Source organism: Colossoma macropomum, unplaced genomic scaffold, assembly GCF_904425465.1.
Source record: "Colossoma macropomum unplaced genomic scaffold, Colossoma_macropomum, whole genome shotgun sequence".
Classification (NCBI taxonomy): domain Eukaryota; kingdom Metazoa; phylum Chordata; class Actinopteri; order Characiformes; family Serrasalmidae; genus Colossoma; species Colossoma macropomum.
In genome coordinates this window covers 36,743,165-36,766,683 of record NW_023494795.1, presented here as the reverse complement: position 1 = coordinate 36,766,683, position 23,519 = coordinate 36,743,165, and the positions used below count along the sequence as shown (strand labels likewise).

The 23,519-nt window shown below is 38.5% G+C and overlaps 1 protein-coding gene across 1 annotated transcript in view; it reads left to right on the top strand.

Annotated features, from left to right (window-relative positions):
- The window catches only part of rock2b (rho-associated, coiled-coil containing protein kinase 2b), a 61,796-nt gene that overhangs the window by 2,355 nt on the left and 35,922 nt on the right, over positions 1–23,519 (top strand). Inside the window, 8 exon segments of the mRNA XM_036582338.1 lie at positions 6,961–7,042; positions 8,195–8,295; positions 11,714–11,851; positions 12,463–12,723; positions 14,020–14,164; positions 14,483–14,621; positions 17,224–17,315; positions 21,980–22,139. Coding sequence (XP_036438231.1) covers positions 6,961–7,042; positions 8,195–8,295; positions 11,714–11,851; positions 12,463–12,723; positions 14,020–14,164; positions 14,483–14,621; positions 17,224–17,315; positions 21,980–22,139 — 1,118 coding nt within the window.

The window sequence follows — 23,519 nt, the reverse complement described above, 5'->3', positions numbered from 1 at the left end:
AGACTACAAAAAACCACAAGGATGGCAGTTACCTAACATTACTGCTAATGTTATTGCAGCTGTATACCCATCGTCTTCAGATCATAATTAGTTTGGATGCTGGGTGTTGAAGTGAGAGAGCACTGATGACGAAGGACATGAAAATGACATAAAAATGTGAATTCTGTCAAGCTGATTACGCTGTGGGATGTAATGCTGTGCTACAAAATACTGCATAACATAAAAAATTCTTTATTAAACTCCAGTTTTAGGCCAGAATGCTCTGTAAAAGCAGTTATTCCCCTTAGCCTCAGTGTAATCAATTATCCAAGATAATTGAGCTGTGAAGCAAATGTAGCTAACGAGTAATGGAAGGATACGTCACCAATTAAGATCCTGCAAGCTGTGTGCTTAATCAGCCTGAAACTATATGGCATGCTGTTATCTACAGGTAACAGGCTCCAAGATAGCTGCTACAGTTTTTAGCATAGCGACATTCCTTTTTACATTTTCATAGATAAAAAAAATCATACAGCGTGTCAGAAACCACTGCAAGACTATTTATGATTGCTTAACAACTTAACCTGGTTTGTAGCAAATGCTAATTGGTGGGTTATAAGCTCCCTTACGTTTTAGCTACATTAGCCTCTTAGCAAACTTCAGACACCAAGCATGTCTTGGCTGATGGACTACATTTGGGCTAAGGAGGGGGCTGTATTTGTTTGATTTTTACTGAACTGTCACAAAGCATCATTCCACCTTAATTACCTGCTAAGCATTTAAATGGGAGAGCTGCTTCTCGCTTTGATGGTGCTCTTGACGCGCTGTAAGCTGTGTGGGGTGAAATGAAGGGGGGGACTTGCCAAGCAAGTTTTTCATTGAACCAGTAGAAAGATCTGTTGGTCTGTATTTGGTTCTTCCAATCATACAGTCAAATAATCTGTACTCTTTTATGCAAATAAACCAGAGTTTTTTTTGTAGCCGTTGTTAATGCATTGCAGAGCTAATCTTCTAGAGCTATTTAAAATCTGGCAATGTCAGCAGTGTCAAGCCAGTGATGGCTAACAAGTGGAAAAGTGAACATATTACCTAGCAGACCTTTAAAGCACTGACCACGCATGCACGTGGTCGCTCTTGAATGGTCGCATCACTTGCGTGCTTATGCTCTTTATGAAAACCGATATCTGTCCACAAGTAAGCTCTGGAGTTATTGTGTGATATATTTTGGGTGTGTGTGCGTCACCAGATGTAGAGAGCTGGTGACAAGGAAAGAACTCACTAAATCCCTGATGCCTTATTAACGTCGGGTTTAAATATAGGTCGATTCACCTCCTAGTCAGGCCTGGCTTCCATAAAGCTCCGTACTGTTAAAGGAATAGTTAAGTGAAAGTATCAAATTGGCTTTCAAATTGGTTTTCCTGCTTACTCCAAAGGTAGTCAGTCAACTAAGACATGTTTGTTGTCCTTTAGTTTTGTACTGAAGCTATACAGCTAATGTAGCTAACAATAATGAGAGCGTGTTATCACAAACTGCGGAGTGCAAACTGCATACTCTGTTCCTTTAAGCACTAATCACTGTTAGAGTTTCTTAGTCTGCTGTGTTATGGTGACCTTTGTGCTTCAACTCCATGAACGATGATTATAGAGCTGTCATGATGATTCATGATTATTATTATTGTTAAGTGCTGTCAAGTTGGTTCTGACTCCTGGAGACCATATGAATAGTATTTCCCCAGAATGTTCTGTCATCTGTTTGGGTCTTTAATCTTCTTAATGGCTTATTCGTGATTCCTTTGATCCATCCACCCTGTTGCTGGGTCCTCTCTTTTTTTTCACTTCAACTATTTCAAGCATAACCCATTTCAAATGAATGAAAGTCCCATCATTTTACTTTCCTTTTAAGAGCTTCCAGAAGTGTCATGTCATCTGCATATTGAAGGTTATTATTTCTTCCACAAATGTTGAATTATGTATCATCTTTCTAGTCCTGTTTCACTTAAACTATATGGACAAAAGTATTGGGACACCTACACATCACACCTATAGGAGCTTTTATGACATCCCATTCTAAATCCATAGGCATTAATATGGAGTCGGTCCCCCCTTTGCCCGTCTGGGAATCTTTCTACAAGATTTTTCTGTCTGTGGAAATTTTTGCCCATTCATCCAGAAGAGCATTTGTAAGGTCAGACACTGATGTTAGATGTGAGGGCCTGGCTCACAATCTCTGTTTCAGTTAATTCCAAAGGTGTTCGATGGGTTAATGTCATTCCATAATTTCACATAATCAGGTTTTGCTGTAGTCAGTGAAACACACGTTGACCTAGTTTTTGATTCCTCTGGCTTTTTCAATTATCCAGCATACATGAGCAGTCATATCTCTAGTTCCTCTGCCCTTGCTGAATCCCATTTGAACATCTGGCAGTTCTCTATCAAGATAATTTGATTCCAAAGAAAAATATTATAATTTACCTTTTTGTTGAATTTGCAGGTATTACAGGGCAGTGTGCATAAAATCTTCATATTGCATATCTTAAATTCTTCTCTTACAGTAAAAAAGACAGCACGTTGAACACGCCCATTTGTAGGCATCTTTTGCGGCGTAGATGTACTCTCTGACCATTTTATTTGAAAGTTCTACCTTGTAGCCCATCTGTTAATGCACGGTTTGTCTTAGCTACCCTTGAGAGTGGTTCACAATCCAAAAATATCCAGGTAAGAGCTCTGTGGTCAGAAACTGGCCACCGGCGATGGTCTATATCTAAAAACACTACGCCCATCACGGGTGGCCAGTTTCTGACCACAGAGCCCCTACCTGGATATGTTTGGGTTGTGGACCACTCTCAAGCTAACTGATGAGTGTGTAAAAGCTCTAGCAACACTGCTGTACCTGATATACTCTATTATCATCATGCCACTTCCATGTCAGTGTCATCGATCAGAGGGGTCCACCACCCAAGTAATATTTTGTCAGCAGTGGTTCTGTGGTCAGAAACCAACCAATTATGAATGGAGTAAAGGGTGGCAGACCAATTGCGTATCAGCAGATGAGCTAAAGTCTGTAATTATACACCTATATAGTGATTTATAAGGTAGGTGGAGTCATAAAGGATGGGGTTTCTAATAAAGTGGCCAATGAATGTATACTGAGTGTTTGCTAAGCCTTAATTGTATAACCTTTTTTTTCAGAAAGGTAATCTATAAACGAAAGGTGATCAGAAAGGAACCTATGAAGGGCTCAGGATGTTTCATTAAGTCTGTTCTATTTTAGTGACAGCCCTAATAGCAATGTCTTAATGTAAAATTGATTAATTAATTAACCTAATGTATTAATCTATATATAATCAATATAAATACATTAATTACATTAAGATCAAACCATATTTTGTCAAAATTCAGCCTCAAATTGTCTAAATTTGATTTTCCTCCAGACTATCAATTGAATAGTCCTGCCAGACTCTCCACTTCAGCCTCCATAAGCCCCAGAAGGGCCATATTCAAAATACCAGCACAGGAAATGGTAATTTAGGGGTTTACATTGTGATAAACAAGCATATAATTCTGGGAATAACATTTATCATTATCATGATCAATTATGTCACAATAAGCTTTTCTGAGCAAGTTGTGATTACCGTCAGTACTTAAAGATCACTGACCAACAGCATGTAATAAAATAAGAATGCTTAGTCCTGTTTAATTAGATTTGAGTGAAAAATGTTAAATTAAATTAATTTTTACTCAAAGCTTTTCATAGTATTTTTTTAATGTGACGTGACTGGTGTCAGAAAAAAGAAGTATTGTGACATTATGTATCATGAAAAAGTATCATGACATTATGTTTTTGCTATATTGCGCAGCTCTATATCACAATACACGATACGTCACAATGTTTATTTTTTTTCTGACGTCTAACAAGCTGGAACAGACAGAGTAGTGCCACTTTTAAAAAAAGATTTGTATTCAATTTCACATTCTGCACTAAATTCAGTTCAAACAGGACTAATTATGCTCTCTTTGTGATCCAACATACAGCTTTTAAGTACTGACGATATCTGTGATATACACCGAAAAGCATGTTGTGACATATTGTGGTGTAATTTATTACGATAACAATAAATATTGTCATATTGCCTGGCCCTACAAGCAGCATTTCTTACAATAAAGTGCGTAAATAACGTAAACATTATTAAAAAATAATGTGTTTGATTTTAATTTAGTCTCGTAAAATGGATTTTCAGTAACGGAATCTCCACAGATTGTAAAACTCTGAGTCTGAATGGTAGCTAGACCTGGCCTCCCTGCCCCCACTTCACCTCCATTCAGGAAGCTGAAGTCACATCCTCGAATTGAAGAGAGAAAGATAACCAATTCCAGCATTCTGTGTGCCGGCCGCTTCCTGCCTCTGAGTGTGTGTGCGTGCGTGTGTGTGCATGCCCGCTGTGCTCTGGCCCATTTGCGGAGGCGATGTTAATGACATACGCCTGTGTTTTTTTGGAAAAGGTAAAAGGAGGCTAGGACTGAGAGGTGGCAAACAAATCTGTGGGGTAAATACTCTATACTCTTTACTTCCAGATCATCCCCAGTGAAGAGAGTCCTGCGTAAAGCAGTCTAAGGGTGGATGGGTATTACGGGGCTACACGTTAAAAACAATGTACCAAGTTTTTTTTATTGTTGTGCTTAAAAAAAGGCTAAAACTTTCATTTTGGCCAAACAGCAAACTCAGACTTTATTGAATATTACAGTTATTTATCAACATTCCAGGACTGATCACCACCTTTAGATAGATACATCACAATGCATAGCATTTTTACACCCCTGGTGTGTGTGTGTGCGTGTGTTAGTGACAGAGTGAGAGGTGAGAGGAATGTTTGGGTTACTGGGGGGGCTGTGCAGCTGGGGAGGTCTCCTTTGTACATATTTTTAGCTCTAACAAAACAGCCCTGTGGAGTATCACCAGTGTGACAGGAATCGGTGGAGAGAGAAGCCTAGAACTCTAGAACATTCTAGAACAGGTGCCCAAACTGTTTGTCTTTGGGGCCAAAGTGCAATGTTTGTGTTGTGCTGAAGCCCAAGAAATAACACAGCTAACTAGCAACTCATTAGCTGTATATGAGAAACTATTCTTTAAATACTCCAGTGCTTTCCTTGCATATGAGACACTCCTGCCTTTAAATTCAGTGAAAACATGTTCTTCACACTGATGGTCCTTACATCTCCTCTTGTGCATGGACCACCAGCTATTACGCTCTGTTAGCTCACTACTGCATTGCAGCATCAAAAGTCTTTGGGACCTACTTTGGGGAGACCTATTCTAAAGTTATCTAGAATTCTCATGCAATAATGATTCACAATGATGAGAAACTGTATGTGGATACCCTTACTAGTGATTGGGTTCAGGTGTTTCAGCCACACCCATTGCTAACAGGTGTATAAAATCAAGTGTATAGCCATGCAGTCTCCATAGACAAACATTGACAGTAGAATGGGTCATACTGAAGAGCTCAGAGATTTCAAATGTGGCACTACGTCAGTTTGTAAAATGTATGGCCTGCTAAATCTGCCCCAGTCAACTGTAAGTACTATTATTGTGAAATTGAAGTATCTAGGAGCAACAAAATTTGATGAAATATCAGATTAAAAAAAAGTTATTAATCTATATATAATCAATATAAATACAATAATCACATTAAGATCCAACAATATCGTATTATTATCGTGTCAAATTGTCTGAATTAGATTTTCCCAGACTCTACCAGCCCAGTAGGGCCATATTCAAAATTCCGACAGCACAGGAAATGGTAATTTAGGGGTTTATGTTATGATATACAAGCACGTAGTTCTGAGAATAACATTTATCATTATCATGATCAGTTATGTCACAATAAGCTTTTCTGAGCGTGTTGTGGTTACCATCAATACTTAAAGATCACTGACCAACAGCATGTAATGAAAAGAGAATAGTTTAGTCTGGTTTAAATGGATTTGAGTGAAAAATGTTAAATAAAAATATTCATTTGTACTCAAAGTTTTTTACAGTATTATTTTTAATGTGACACTACTGGTCCTTTTTTCACCTGTTCCAACATCAGATGTCAGAAAAGAAGAAATATTTTTACAATGCTATTATTATAAGTGCTATGAAGTATCTTGGAGCAACAAGGTTTGATGAAAAATCAGATTTCAGGTCTTGGCTGTGGTTTCTGACACTGTATGCCATCCTGTTATCTACAAAAATGAAGAAAAATGTACTGTCAAATTTTAAACTTCAAGATGGTTGCTACTGCAGTGTATGGTTTATAATACTGTTTACAATGTACTTTGCTCCATTTTTGTAAACAATAATAGATTGTAGCATTAAAAAGTATTGAACTTGCGATTCTTTATGCTGCGCTAAACATTATGCCATATAGTGTCAGAAATCACACATGCAAGTATATTTGAGGTTACTGAGCAATTCAATGCGGTTTGAGGCAGGTGATGATTAGGCCTGCATTTTGCACAGTGATAGCAACTGTGAGGTTTAGGCTTTCCCTGCTTTTTAGCTACGTTAGCCTCATATCTCCCATGCAAAACTAACAAAGCAACCTGGTTGGTCACCTACGTTCTGGGTAAAGGGGTAATTGTGTAAATTCAGTTTTCCACCAAACTGTCACGTGAACAGCCTCACCAGAGTTGAACTTCAGCCTTAACCAGCCTCAGAATGTCCATATTCAAAAATGCCGTGTAAGCCATCCACATCAAGTTGGTTTTGAAGTTGGAAACTTCAACTTATTATGTTAGCTTTGTTATCAAGCACAGCTGAGCTTCATTATAAATCACAGTTGGCTTGCTGACCCATTTATACACCCAAAGCCATTAACCTGAGTTTGATATTTGACTAAGTTGTAGAGCAGCTTTCTTGTGCCCTGAAGGTGCTGAAGAAATTCTTTAGTGCAGATGCCTCTGTCTAATGGATTAAGTCTTTGTTTTCGATTTGTGCAGGATTCCGTGAACGCCTTGGCCCTGGACCTGAATCACCCTGCGCTGCGGAAGAACAAAAACATTGATGCCTTCTTGAGCAGATGTAAGTCCTCTTAAACAAGAAATATGCAGACCATCTCACGCAGGAGGGAATTATTCATGAACAGTGAAAAACAAGCTTTATAGAGTTTCAGAAACGGGTTTTTTTCACTAGTAAATAGTAAATTTGATACCCAACCCCATCCTTGGGCTTTGTACTGTAGCTTACTCATTCCCCACTTCCTTTTGTCTTACGAAATGCAGTAATTATTTAAACCAGAACTGTTTGTGGCTCTTCCGAAGTTTAAGAACACCTTGCCTTTTGTTGAAATTTTCCATGTAATTTTTGACTTTACTTTTTAAATAAGTAAGAAAAATACCTGCAAAACAGCTCGGCTAATGTTATCAAAATGTTAACATTTTACTTCATGTTCATCAATTTGAATTGCTTGGTATGAAGAGCAGGTTTTGGCTAAATAATGATTTCACAGTTTTCTTTTCTAAGCTATTGCTAAAAACACAACTCTTTTGGCCAAGTAGTTAAACACCTATAAGGTTTGAGTGCCAATGAGTGCTGACATCCCAACAAGGGGAAAACTGGGGATACATGATATGGTATTGACAGAGACCTTATAAATGTGTAGACGGGTCACTAGTTGAATCACCAGTGATTTCAAATATACTTTTTAAACGGTAATTTGACCTTCAATTTTGAGTATTTTGGTCTCTCCTAGATCAAAGAGATAGGAGTCTGGTCTTGTATGGCTCGAAATAACTGCCTGGCGCTTGACAAACATGGCCGTTGAGTGAACAGACTTTCCTGTAAGGACTTTGGTATCAGCCAATTTGCAGTTCTGTGACATAGTCATTTCTGTTGACGTGATTTCACTTGGCCAGTTTGACTGTAAAGAAAACAGAATGGGAATCAGCCGTAAGAATTCATGATCAGTGCATCCTTAAGGATAATGTTTGCCGTATTCCCAAGGCACTGCTTTTGTCAGATGTTCACTTTTTGCAAAGAGTAATGAGCAGATTTAAGCAGTTTTGTTTTTAAATCTTTCATTGTTACTAATCGATAAAATATGCATATTTATTAAAACAGTAAGTAAAACACAGGTGTCCCCAAACTTTAATAAACATCATTGTGGATTAACCTCATTGCAAATCTATGTGTGGATAAGAAGGTGTGAGATTTAGTTGTTCATTTGTTGTGCAGATGAAAAGGCTGTGATTCGTCTGAGGGAGCTGCAGGTGAGGCTGGATGATTTCGAACGAATAAAACTAATTGGCAGGGGAGCCTATGGAGCGGTGCAGCTGGTGAGTGACTGCTCAGGTGTGTTTTTGTGTGTATATATATGTGTGTGTGCGTGTGTATGTGTGTGTGTGCGTGTGTGTGAGAGAGAGAGAGCAGCAGTGTCTCCCTTCCAACAACACACCGTCTGTCCTCAGGCATTGACTTTTTGTCTAGCTGCATCAAGGCTAGTAACGCTCTGCATGTTAGTACATGCCTAACAAGGAAAGAGCGCGGGTAGGAGTGTGTGGGTTGGGCTCCTGTGTGATCTTGCACATGGCAGTTTATAATTTAGGCTTTGGCACTACATGTCTTCTTTCTCTGTTAGTTTTCTTTGAATTAGAGCCCGACTGATATATTCTGTAGTTTTATCAGTATTTGCCAAAACATTGTAGATAAAGTGTTAGTAATTATCATTGTAGATTTTTTTGGCCAATAGGTCAAAACCTTAGACAATTGTGCCTCAGGGGAACCCAATATGAGTCATTAGTAACAAATGATTACATTACCCATTTTCAGGTGATATCTCTCCTGTAAGATAATCCACTTGGATAAGGAAGAAGATAGTCAAAGGAAAATAAGCGAAAAAAAATACGAGTTTCCAAAACTGCAGTTTTGATTAATGATTAACATATACAGAGTAAATAAAACTTCAAACAAGTATGCAAAACCTGGTAGACCACCAAAACTGACCATTTAACAGTGCTTAAAGCTTTCGTCTTTGAGAGAGAGGAGAAATCAAGTTACACTCTTACTTCAGATCTGAAAAAATCCACAGGTGTTTCTGTCCATCCTTCCACTGTGAGAAGACAAATCAACACTATGAGTCTGAAAGGATGTGTAACTGTTAAGAAGCTATTACTGAGTGAAGGAGAAAAAATTGTAAATCAAAACAAAGGAAGCTGCTGGTGTTCTCAGGACAATGGAGTGACCACCCCAGAGTCCAGACCTTAGCATTACTGAATGTGTTTTGGGATTATTTGGATCATGAGAAGCAGAAAACTTCTGAGACTGAAGTTTGGAGTAATAAAGGTAAAGGGTGGACACACAAAATAGTTTGTTGAGGCTTCTGTGTAATTTTCTGTTAAATATATGGCAAGTTCATTTTCAAATTGCAAAAACAGATATCTCCATTTTAATCAATTTTCATAAATCATTTTTTATTACATGCCAGGTAATATCAATCTATCTGCAGTTGGGTTATTTTGATTAAGTAAAAATAACTCAACAAAATACAGGTAACTTACAAAATTAAACTTTACATTTACAAACTTTACATTTTTTTTCTTATTTACATTAAGTTTATTTGGCAAAAGCAGACAACTCCATTTGTCATTTCATGTTTCAGAGTTAAACAAAGCTATTTAATGGATACAAATTCCTGTTAAGTGCAATATTTAACATTTTTAACATAAAACAAGCAGGTAAAGTTCTGAAAATTGCAACAAAAACAGCTCATTATTGGGCAATGTTAAACAGCTGTAAGATTATACCTCGGAAAAATCTTAAGGCTGGATTTCACGTGGCTCACTGCTCTCTATATAGTGCCCTATGTGAGGTTTTGAGAAATTTTGGCTTTTACACCGAAATATTGCACTTTATGTCCAGTATGAATTGTGCACACATGGCTAAATCCAGAGTGGTTCTTTGTTAGACTGTGCACTGTTTAGATGCAGTAGCTGTTACTTTAAGACCTACGTAGTGCACTTTGTAGGGAGAAGGGAGCCATTTGAGATCCTACCTAAAACAGTTTGCGTCAGTGTTGCATCACCTGACCCGAATACTGCACGCTGATTCATTGAACGGATTTATCGGGTTCTGCTTGAGACTACTGTTGGCATTTGACCGTTTCTGTGTATATAGTATATCAAGTTGTCAACACATACAACTTTATCTTTATCCTGACTTTACAACACTAGGAGTTACCTGACACTCATTAACCTGCCTTATTTTATCACTTTTAGCTAAAAGTACAGTACGTTCACAATAAGTGTTAGACATTAGACATTTATAATGCCGCATTTGTATGCTTTTCAGATTATGTACACATAGTAGTAGCTTGAACATGGAAGTCTGAGCAGGTGAAAAGAAATTGTGAAAGGTCTCCTGCAGGGCAAGTACACAGTGTAGTGTCCTGGTTGTCATTCTAGAATTACAGCCTGCTGTCTAAACACAGCTTTACGCTCACAGGTCTATTAAATTGCAAAGATGAATATTTAAGGGTCTGTTTCACTAGATAAGCATTAATGAAATGTATCACTGAATTACTTTAGGGTCACATACATGCGGCAAACAAAATATAATGTTTAGCCTCAGTGGTAAAAAACAGTTTTCCCCACACTGCTGTGAGTAATAATGTGGTGTGACTGCTCTGTGTAGCTGTTATGTTCAACTCTTTAAGCTTATCCTTTTGCTGTAACGTCTTAAACTCTGAGGGACCGAATGTGGCTAACGGTCCTCATTCTACTACATAACCTATGTATAACACAGTAGTTACTGAATAATAATTCTTAAGATTAACAACTAAGTAAATATACTGTTAAACTGTTTAATGCATTTTAACATGAAAAAGGCAAAGTAAATATAGTACAATAAAGAAAGTAAATGTTGTAATGTAGTGCAAAATTTAGAGAACTTTTGCCTCTTCATTTATTTAATTTGCAGTCAAAACAGGCCTTAACTACGTTATTCATTTTTCAGTGTCAGTAAAGAAAAAAGCAATATGTATGAGCCTCAAGCCTCAACAATGACATTTGTATGCATTTTTTTCATTATTTAAGGTGTTCACACTTAGAAGTTGGTTGCATTTTCTCACGCTTCTCATTATCCAAGTATGTTTGTCTAATCCCAGTCACATTCAGTGATGTTGGGGTCTGGATTCTGTTCTGAGAACACCAGCAGCTTCTTTGTTTGATTTATCAATTGTGTTCTTTTTGGTCTATTTGCTTTTCTCAGTAAGAGCTTCTTGACAGCTACACATCTTTTCAGACTCATAGCGCTGAGATGTCTTGTCACAGTGGAAGGATGGACAGAAACGTCTGGTGATTTTTTCAAATGTAAAGCGAAAGTGGAGCTTGATTTTCTCCTGTGTCTCAAAGATGAAAAAGTACTGTTTATCCAACAGTGACAGTTTGGTGGTCTGTCAGGATTCCATGTTTTGCATGTTTTAATCATTTTTTGAACTGCAGTTTTGGGAACGTTTTCCTTTGACTTTCCCCTTCCTCATGCAAGTGGAGTAATTTATACCTAATGTCCTCAGAAATATCTCCTGAAAATTGCATAACCTTTTTGACTGAAACATAAATAAATGAAGAGTGGTTCTGCCTTTAAATGAGTGGTGAAAATGGGTCCTAATGTGAGAGGGCAATAACGGCTGTAAATGTTTTGAGGACCACCACTCGCACCCTGACCTTTAACCTCTGGACTGTGTATGTGTGTGTGTAGGTGCGGCACAAGGTGTCTAAACAAGTGTATGCTATGAAACAGCTGAGTAAGTTTGAGATGATCAAGCGCTCTGACTCGGCTTTCTTCTGGGAGGAGCGCGACATCATGGCCTTTTCCAACAGCCCCTGGATCGTTCAGGTAAGATGTTAATACGCCCACATACTCCAGTTTACCCACATACACAAGCCTTGTCATGGATATGGAGGAAATTAACTTTTACAGAGCTTTCAAATACAGGGAAGACAGAGCGTGCATTGTCTAGTGGATGCAGAGCTGTGCTGAATCACACAAATGTGTTAATCCCCAACACAGTATTTCCTGGAAATGATGTTATGTAGATTGTATGATGAATTTTGCGCGATGCAGGCCGGTGGACGGGATGCTGTGATTCAGCGTAACATAACAAAGTGTTAATTGCTAGTTTTAAGCCAGGATGCCCTTTTAAAAATGTTGAATTAACTGGTCTTTTGATGCTCCCTTACAGGTTAGTTAAACGTTCAAGTTGTTAACAAAGTATCTGATAAAACTGCTGATTATCAGTGTTGGGGTTTAAATTTGACCTTTTGGTTTTGGGTTGAGGTTGAGTTCAGGGTTAGGATAAGCATTCAGTTTAAGTGTAGGAAAAAAAATATTTGAATTGAATTTAATTTGAACGTCCACAGAGTAACTACACTGGACCATCAAAATAAACTGTTATCATTTGTTGTAACAAACTCTTAACTAGCTTTGTTGCCTCTGTTATTGTGCAGCTGTGCTGTGCGTTTCAAGACGAGCGGCACTTGTACCTGGTGATGGAGTTCATGCCAGGTGGAGATGTAGTGACCCTGACCATGAACTACGACATGCCGGAGAAGTGGGCTCGCTTCTACACAGCTGAGATGGTGCTGGCGCTGGACGCCATCCACTCCCTGGGCTTCATTCACAGAGACATCAAGCCTGACAACATGCTGCTGGACCGTAATGGCCACCTCAAGCTTGCTGACTTCGGAACCTGCATGAAAATGGACAAGGTTGGTGTGTTTATGGGCGTGGGCAAGGGTCTGAGTAAACTAGTATTCAAAAGTTTGAACACTTAATAATATTAATAATTGTAACTAGCTGTGGTGTTCTGAAGCACCTCTTGAAAATCATTCAGCAGCACCCCCCCAATAGGACCCCCTACCCCCCACTAGCACCATATAATAAATATTCTTAGGCCATTTCATATTTTATATCACATAATTGTAATTAAGGCACGCTCATTCACTGAGATGCATTGGTGACTACTGATATAAGTTCTGTCTTGTTTTAGCCTACTCTTAATCAAAACAATAGCTGACTCCATTGAACACTGACCTTCAGTTATTCCCAAAAAATGTGTTTCCCTTGCTCTGACACAGTGGTTTATTTCAGGTTAACCAATTTTAATTAAACATTGACCACTTTATTCCCACTATTCCTTCAAATAGACAGTTAATCATTTTGAAAAGACAATGTTTAGCCTGAGCATGGGCACTGACAAAAAAGAAAAACATGTATGGCTGCCACCTGGCAAATTCCAACCCCCTTTATCCTACCCTTAGACCCCCAAACCCCCAAACCCCTAAAATGGCAGTGTTGCCACCACAGCATCTCTAGATACAGCCCCCCTTTCAAATGTTTGAGCAGCCCTATAGCACCCCTGTAACCCACCCTTAACTTTTACAGTGTATATTTAAATATTATAAATATTATAAATGATAAAGATTTTTTAGCTGTTTTATTCAATATTTCAATAATTTTGGGAACAAGACGTTTTCTAAATGATAAATAATACACTATAATTGTTAGTTTATGTCATTTTTGTTATGTTAACCTACTTAATTTGTCAGGTTAGCTTTTTGCTTATAAAATATTTACTTATGAAATACAAGGCATTCTGGATATTCATTTTATTCTAGCTTTGTTCTTGATGCTAAGCATCTTTCTCAGTCCACTCCTCATTCTTTTCAGCTTCCAAGTATTATTTGAAAGTTGCACGGGGCTTCAGTATATTAGAATCATTTAATACATTTTTCTGTGGTTTTATATTAAGAATATTAAATTCAAATTTTTGAACAGTGATTCCAAACTTTTGAGAGGTAGTGTGTAAAAAAATTAGTTTGCATTTCTGCCATCTTGTGGAGAGCAGATTAAATGCACACTGAATTAGGTACCTTAGTTGCTGCTGATTTACCTAATATTTACCATGCACTCAGGTATATGGCTCATGTGTCTGTAATGGACTCTGTTTGTGTACAGTTGTATGTATATGTGTTTAATTGTTAGTTGTATGTGTGGTTGTGCAGTCTGGGATGGTCCGATGTGACACAGCTGTAGGGACTCCTGACTACATTTCGCCAGAGGTGCTGATGTCACAGGGTGGGACAGGTTACTATGGACGTGAGTGTGATTGGTGGTCTGTGGGTGTCGTCATCTATGAACTACTGGTTGGTGAGTATCTCTTCTCTTCTCTTCTCTTCTATTCTCTTCTATTCTCTTCTCATCTCTTCTCATCTCTTCTCTTCTCTTCTCTTCTCTTCTCTTCTCTTTAGCTGCCTTTATTTATTTGTTGTTTCCCTAGTATTTATTTTCTGTTGCACTTGTATGTGGGTTATTTGATATTTTATTCGTTTTTCAGTCTTCTGTGTTGGCACTGGTTGCTTCTGATATCATTTTAGTAACATAAGTCAGACGTGAGCTGTTCTAGTTTAAAAGTACTTTGTAAATTTCATAAGTAATTACTATGTGTTTGATTTTACCTTCCTAAAGGTGACACGCCATTCTATGCCGAGTCACTGGTGGGCACTTATGGAAAGATCATGGACCACAAAAACAGCCTCGCCTTCCCTGATGAGGTGGAAATGTCCAAAGAAGCTAAAGACCTGATCTGTGCCTTCCTGACTGACAGGTGAGAGAGCGTCACAGAGAGAAATGAACATATCTTCTGTTATGGACACTTCGTTTTTCCCGTTTTCCCACAAATGCACATACGTGTTGTCAGTAAGATGATGTGCTGTCATTATAATGATGAGTTATATCACAAAATGACTTTCTTATAGATATTGGATTTTTGAATGTGTCATGGGTATCTTCAGTACTTCTACAACACTGAACAACTGAATGTATCATAAAGATCAATTATAAAGAACCTGTAAATAACAACAACCACTGTATAATAACTGCATAAACTGCATAGTAACAAGTAACTGACTGGATGTTAGTCCATTATGCCATCATCTAGTTTTATTTGATATTTCCTTCTGTTCCTTCCTATATAGTCTAACATGTGCCACCTGCTGAGTGTAATCCCTGCAAATTGCTTCTCCTTTACACTCATAAACTCATGACCACCCACCTCTTCATTCACTCACTAAGGCAATGTTCACAGTGTTCAAATATTTTGTCTAACTGTGACACAGATAAACAAGAAATCATTCACAGATGACACAGATGTTTCACATTGTCAGAGATGGGTGAACACAAATGTGTGATTTTTTGGAAATATGATTTGAGCCACCTTCATATGTGGTCATAGATTGGATATGTATTTGATATGTGGCAATGCGAACATAATGTTATTTTTTTCATCACACACCATCACACTTTATGATAAATGTGTGAATGCCAGTTTTTTGTGTTTTTTTTTCCTGAGCAGTGGTCTGTTCACATTAACAACAGATATGGCTCACTCACTGACATTAATGTGCAAAGTCAAGACCAGATCAGATCTGATGAAAAAATCTGAACTGAACAAACTCACTCACTTATTCACTCACTCACTTATTCATTCACTCACTCACTCACTCACTTATTCACTCACTCATTCACTCACTCACTCACTCACTTACTCACTCACTCACTCACTCAGTTACTCAAGATCATTCAATCTTTCAACTTCTTCCTCTTTTCACTTACTCAGTCCACGCACTCATTTAATCTCATTCATTTCCAAACTCTTGTCACTCACTCTTCTAGCTCACTCACTCTTGTTCAATTCCTCACTCTTTTCACTCACCCCCTAGCCTACTCTCATTCAATTCCTCACTCTTTAAATATACTCCATCCTCCAGCTCATTCACTCATTAAATTCCTCACTCTTTTTATTCACTCCTCTAGCTCACTCACTCTTGTTCAATTCCTCACTCTTTTCACTCACCCCTCTAGCCTACTCTCATTCAATTCCTCACTCTTTAAATATACTCCATCCTCCAGCTCATTCACTCATTAAATTCCTCACTCTTTTTATTCACTCCTCTAGCTCACTCAATCTTGTTCAATTCCTCACTCTTTTCACTCACTCCTCTAGCTCACTCACTCTTGTTCAACTCCACACCCTTTTCACACACTCCTGTAGTTCACTCACTCTTGTTCAATTCCTTACTCTTTTCACTCGCTCCTCTAACTCACTCACTCATTCAATTCCTCACTCTTTTCATTCACTCCACTAGCTCACTCACTCATGTTCAATTACTCTCTTTTCACTCACTCCTCTACCTCACTCAGTCTAGTTCCTTCCTCACTTTTTTCACTCATTCCTCTACCTCACTCTGTCTTGTTCAGTTCCTCACTCTTTTCATTCAATCCTCTAGGTCACACAATCTTGTTCAATTCTTCACTCTTTTCATTTACTTCTAGCTCACTCACTAATTCAACTCTTCAATCACTCCTCTAGGACACTCACTTTCATTCAATTTGTCACTCGTTTTACTTGCTCATTCCTTGCGCTCAATCACCACCATTCAATTACTCAGTATTTTCACTCACTCACTCCACTAGCTCACTCATGATTATTTAATTCCTCACTCCTTTCTCTTACTCATTAACTCATTCCTCACTCACTCACTCCACAAGCTCACTCACTCTTGTTTAGTTCCTCACTCTTTTTACACACTCACTCCAAAAGCTCATCCACTCCTCTCACTCTGCTTTGCTCACCAACCCACTCACTTACTCCTTGGAACTCACTCACTTTCATTCATTCCACCCAATGCACTTAAATTCAGTGTCTCAAGTACAGTGTTCCCTCAAGCACTCACCACATCATTCACACATATGACACACACACATATTTACCAGCACAAGACGAATATAAAGAGCAGTGTGTTCAGCCTCTCTGATATTTGTGAGCAGAACGCACACAAACACACACATACTTCTCTCTTTACTTTTGGGCTTTAGCTGGAATGTCCCACACGTGGCAGCTCAGAGTCTGCTGCACCCCTCAAGCATGAGAGAGTGAAGAAGGGAGGGGTGCTGTGAGTGTGTGTGTGTGCGTGTGTGATTCTGGGGGTTCTTGAGTTCTGTGGCTGCTCCTCTGCACCGCACTGCTCCTCTCTCACTCGCTTCACCCACACACAGTTGGACAGAGCAGTCACACACATACATCCTCCGCTGAATGGATTAGTTTACGAGGAGGCTGTGCATGTGCATGTGCATGTGCGTGCAGCGGTTGTGTTGAGAGTGTTTGGTTTTGTCTCTGCGTGTGTTGATCAGTGTTCTGGTATGTTCAGGGAGGTGAGGCTGGGCCGGACAGGAGTGGAGGAAATCAAATCTCATCCCTTCTTCAAAAACGACCAGTGGAACTTCGACACCATACGAGACAGTAAGCACTCAGTTTGTTTGGGCTTATTTGCACTGCAACCCAGCAGCCCTCAGCGCTGCCGTGTACCGCATAAAGATGGAGTGATAAAGTAAACAGTTTGATTGCTGCATGATTCTGTTGGATACGCACTTTCACACTCTAAATGCAGTACACCAACTACAGGAGTGTGAGTAAGAAATGACCATTTTGCGTCATAAAATTCTAATATTTTTCTTATCATAGCATACGGTGCGTCAGAGACCACCTTTTATTTATTTCATTTGCACTCAACACAGCCCTTAAGTACAAGTTTTTCAGGAAATATTTCTGAGGAGATTAGATATAAGATAGTCCACTTGCATAACGAAAGGGAAAGTCAAAGGAAAAGTAAAAGGAATAAGTAAAAAAGGAATAAGTAAAAAAAAAAATTAAAAATAGAGAAGATAAGACATTGTGCAGTACCTTGTAGCCCACAACTGTTACCATCAGTTAAACAGTACTTACAGCTTTCATCTTTGAGAGAGAGGAGAAAATCAAGCTGCTTCAGATCTAAAAAAAACATACACAGGTGTTTCTCTCCATCCTTCCACTGTAAGAAGACACTCAACACTATGAGTCTGAAAGGATGTGTGGCTGTCAAGAAGCTGTTACTAAGAAAAAGGAATAGATGAATAAGAAGACAATTTGCAAATCAAACAAAGAAGCTGCTGGTGTTCTCAGAACAATGGACTGCCCAGAGTCCAGACTCGAACATCATTGAATGTGTTTGGGATTACTTGGATTGTGAGAAGAAGAAAATGCAACCAACTTCTAAGACTGAACTTTGGAAATGTGGAAAAATATCACTGCAGATTTCTTTGAAAAAGCTGAAACTAAGACTCCTGAACAGATTGGAAGCTGTAATAAAGATAAAGGAAAGACACATTAAATGCTGACCATTATATTTATCTGCTGGGGCTTCTGTGTCATTTTCTGTTAAATAAGCTTTCAACTTTTTTCCTGATGCTGAAAAATGAGTAGCTGTTTTGAATTATAAATGAAGATTGGTCTCTGAACTTTGCCCACACACACATACACACACTGATAAAAGTAATGCATTGATTTTTTTGGTTCAGATGTGTGATCCAAATCATTTCCACATGAACATGTAGAAATAGGGGTAGCAGTATGACAGTGTTTATCATTATCATGGTAATTATGTTACATCGAATCACAATATGTTTTTCTGAAGATTTGTGGATATCGTCAAACTTAAAAACAGTGGCCGACTGCACGTTTAAAGAGAGCATATATAATCCTGTTTAATTTAGTTTAACTCAGTATGTGAAACTTTAAATACAAATGGTCGTATTAGTGTTAGAATTTGTTAATATAAATATCAAAATGCATTATATGTATTGTGAAAGTGTCTTTAAGTATAGTGATTATTGTATTTTTTACCATTTCGCCTTCTCTTATGTGGAAATGATATACACAGTTGAATGAAGTAAATTCAGTGCGTCACTTTTTCAGCACAGTTTGCTTCAGTAAAAGCTCCTGTTGGTAACTGTATTCAAAGCACATTATTAGTTTTGTTAGCTTTGTTTTATTTTGTTTTATAGCCCTTCTGTTCTGTATTTCTGCCTCCCATCTGTGCTGTGTTTGAACATTATCGTTTTTTTTCCAGTGTGTTGTGTTGTTTTGTGTAGTGTTGCTCTGAGTTATTTATCTACACTGTCGTGTTCATTTTTGGATACGGGTGGAACCCAGCCCAACGCAGAGCTACTAATGAGAGGACTGATTCAAAACCACCAGCAGCCTCTCTCTCTCTCTCTCTCTCTCTCTCTCTCTCTCTCTCTCTCTCTCTCTCTCTCTCGCTCTGTCTTTCTCTCTGCCTCTCTTTCTTTCTGTATTTCTCACTGTCTGTCTCTCTTTCCCTGTCTGTTTCTCATTTTCTCCGGGGCTTTAAATCACTCTCCTCTCTCTATCACACTCTGTCTGTTTCTCTCTGTCTTTACCTCTGTCTCTTTCTCTCTATCTCTGTTCCTGTCTCTCTGTCTATCTCCTCTCTCCTCTCTTTATCATTGATTCTCACTCTTTCTGTCTCTTTCTGTCTCACTGTCTATCTCTCACTCTCTGTCTCTCTTTTTCTGTCACTTTATATCACTCTCCTCTCTCTCTCACTGTCACTTTATCTCTCTCTCTCTCTCTCTCTCTCTCTCTCTCTCTTTCTCTTTTGCTCTCTTTTGCTTTCTCCCCTCTCTCTCTCCTCTCTCTCCCCTCTCTGTCTCTCTGTCTCTCTTCCTCCCTCTCTCTTCCTCCCTCTCTCTCTCTCTCTCTCTCTCTCTCTCTCTCTCTCTCTCTCTCACTCTTTATCTCAGAGAGCGGTCTCTACTACTGTTCATTTCTCAATCTGTTTTTGATTTCCTGCTGTGTGAGCTGTTTTTAGTCACTCTCAGCCATGCAGTCTGAGCCAGAATGGGTTCTTATTAAAGAGCACAGGTCCTACATTGCTGCCAGTCAGGAATGGAGCTTTGCTTTTCAGGATAAGGGTGCAATCGAGAAAGCCCGGCTTAGATGTGAGCTACAGAAACTGGACCAAGCCTACAGTAACCAAAAACATGCAGTTGTATGTCTAAGCACGGTAACATTACACTGTGATTTACAGTAGAACTCTGTGCTCTCTGTAATGCTTTCTGTCTTCGCTTTAACTAATGCTAGATTGTACTGCCATGAAATGATACACTGCACTGTTGCAGTACATAAACTCACTTACTTGGTCACCAAATAAGCAAACACAGTACATTAATTTCAAGCCATCATTCAATAAACAAACCATCTATCAAACAATTGATTTATGTCAAACACTGCAGCTACCTTGAAGAGGGACACTGATTAGCATTAGCTGAGCTAGCATTATAACAGTCGAGTGAAGTCAAGCAACTGTCACTGAAGAGACAGAAAGGAAAAATTAAACCTAGTCTGTGGTGTTTGGATTACTGTTTAGATGATTAAGACTAATATCTGAGAGGGCAACTCTGTCTGTTTGGGGCTGTAGTGTTTTAGCTAAGCCAACGGTAGCTTAGTTAGCAGGCCCAACGTGCCACACCACCGCCCAGGCTTGGAAATGTATTCAGGGGTATCATCATGCAATACCTGATAAGTGAGGATCATATAACCATATAACCCCCTCTTCCCATTAAATGTTATTATTTGATTTATCAGGCTTTTTATTCTGAAATGCTAAAGACACCTGCAGACTTCATGTTGGTGTTAGTTGGGTTAGTGTGTGCTGGGCTTAAAGGTGTAAATGTGCTGAAACTCTGTGTCTGTGGGATTGTTGACAGAAGCAACTGTGTGACTATGTAAAGAGAGTGGGTTGAACTGTGGAGTGCTTTTTAGGTGTAAAATGCTGTGGCTGTGTGTGTGTGTGTGAGAGAAATGGGAGAGAGAGGGAGAGAAGAGAGAGAGAGGCTGAGAGGTAGTGTGAGTGGTTTTACTCTGTGTTTGTTTTCATACATTTTCAGGACAAAATGTCCTGACCAGGTGTCAAAACAGAGTTAACTACAATGTCAGGACTAATAAAGTGGTTTAGTAAAGTTTCATTGTTTAAAACTGAAAAGGTGAAGCCATTTCTTAATGGCTACTGAGGTTGAGATTAGGTTTAGGATTAGGTTTAGGGAGTGTCTACATTTGTAGGTTGGTTCACATTGGATGCAATATTTTATTTTTGGTTCACTTAGCATTTATAGTGACATATTTGACACTGAACCAAAATATCAACAAAATTCATACGTACAAACTGATAGGACAGATTTTATGATGTGTATTTTGTCACAGTAACTGGGATACTATCCAGTGAACTTTCTGCACCATCTCTGGCCTAACAAGAGACGGTGGGTTTCATGTATGCCTTGATTTGTCTATTTCTTGTGACATTCTAGAGAAATAAGCTATTCGTACATTACAGTGGCTTTCCTATGATGCGAAGCAGGGTAAAATTACTGTGAAAGCACTGTGAAATCACAGTGCCTCAAGTGTCTAACTGCTTTTATGAAACGCCCAAAACTTGCCAGATTAATTCATAAGTGGTGTGTGGCCTATATAGTGTGTTTTATAATGCTACTAATGTACCATGTTTCAAAACTGAAACTATCCTTTGTATAATTACTAATTCAGAGCTGTGTCAGAAATACATCTCTCAGAGTAAAACAAGATCAAAAATTCTGACTAACTAAATAAATGTAAAGAAGATGGAGAGAAGAGATGGCAGTTTATTCTGTGTTTTGACATCTTTGGCCTGTTTTCAAACTCACAACAATAGAGCAATTGCACCAGGATTCGTTTCAACTGAACCAAACCTGCCAAATGTGAACAGGCCCTTAGATTTTTTTTTTTACGTATGGGACATATGCATGACTTCATGTCCTGACGTTGTATAAAAACATGCTTGTGTGTGTATGTGTGAGCCAGGCTGGGTGCAGTAGGTAGAGAGAGAGAGAGAAGTGGCCAGCTTGGCAAGTGCTGGACGCCACTCCTCCCTGCATCTACAGTGTCTGCTTTGTGCGTTACACACTGAGCCTTTCAGAGAATGATACATACATACTCACATATACACAGACACATGAAAAAGGGAGGTCTCTGCAGTTTTATATTATTATCTCTCTCTCTCTCTCTCTCTCTCTCTCTCTCTCTCTCTCTCTCAGCCATGGCTCCAGTGGTGCCGGAGTTGAACAGTGATATTGACACGAGTCATTTTGATGACATTGAGGATGAGAAAGGAGACGTGGAGACTTTCCCTCCCCCCCGCGCCTTCGTAGGCAACCAACTACCTTTTGTGGGCTTTACCTACTTCAGGGAGGACCAGTAAGTCTGTGTGTTTGTGTGTTAGGGCTGCTTGATTTGGACACATTTCTAGTATTGCAGTTATCTTGCTGCGTGTTGTGGCTTCCATATGCTTTGCCATATATTAACACTGCATTGGTGTATCAGTAATGTGATACAGTGATATAGTTAAAGATGAAATTGTGTTTGATTGGTGAATACTTGGGTGAATGTAACTCATGAGAACACCCACAGAAACAAACACCTGGACCTGTGATTGGTCAAGATGCTCACAGTGCACAGTGAAGCATATTGATTGGTCAGAGGGATTATTTGCATTTTTTAATCGTTCCGCGATGTCAGTATTGCAAAGGCCAACACTGTAATTAGGTCTATCACTTATATTGGTTATATCAAGTAACCTACTGATTTTGTTAATAATTAATCAAGTAGTCCTTTTGGGTCTGTTTGTTTTTATAACTTTTCAACAGAATTCAACAGAATTCAGTAAAACTCTTATGGATAATAAATTAATGTGAGCATGTTTATAACTGATGATATCTTGCACACCAAACGTGAATTTTTTGGGTGAAAATACAATTACATTATTTAATTCACCACCTGGTCAATTTTTGCAACTTTTGCAGTGAGTGGAAAGGATTTGAATCTCCAAAAAGCAGCTCAAACAAGACTCAGACTAGGTGATGAACATTCCAGTTATAAGTTAAATTTATTATAAATTTATTTTACAAAATGGAAAGTAGCCTGCACAGTGTTTTCATTTGTCTGTTTCATGAGAAGCGATTGATATGGTTTTCATATTCAGATATTCTGCCCATTTTTTTTGCATGTAGACAATACAATGAAAAAAAATTGCGCTGTGTCTGAAGTGTATAGTTTTGATGCACAAAATCATGTCAGAATATTTCCCATTTATGTGTTATTGGTCACTATTTTTAACAAAACATTTCGTCATAACACCTGGGAAAAATGTCAAAACATTTACACAGAGAAAACAGTTTCTTATGAAATGTGTTGCAGTATTCATAGAGAAATTGTATAATTTACCTTTGAAAAACAGTAAAGCTTGCCTAACCTTGTTAACAGGCAGCATTGCAGCCAGTTAAACGAGACATACGGCACCATGTCACGACTCCAGTATGACAAGGTTGTACTTCTCAGTGTTATTTGGCACACAAAAGTAAATATGCTTACTGAGGTGGCAAAATCTATTTTTTTGTGTGACTTTCTTGTTAAGAGGGAACAATAAATAAAATGATCTAAGCGCAACAGAAAAACATAAAGACCAGGAAAGCAAAAAAGGAAATCAAAGTGTTTGTCGCTACACTTCCAAAGCTTAGTTTTTCAGTCAGAACAGAGTGCTGCACAGGTTCAGCCGACCATACACAGTAGTGTTAATGT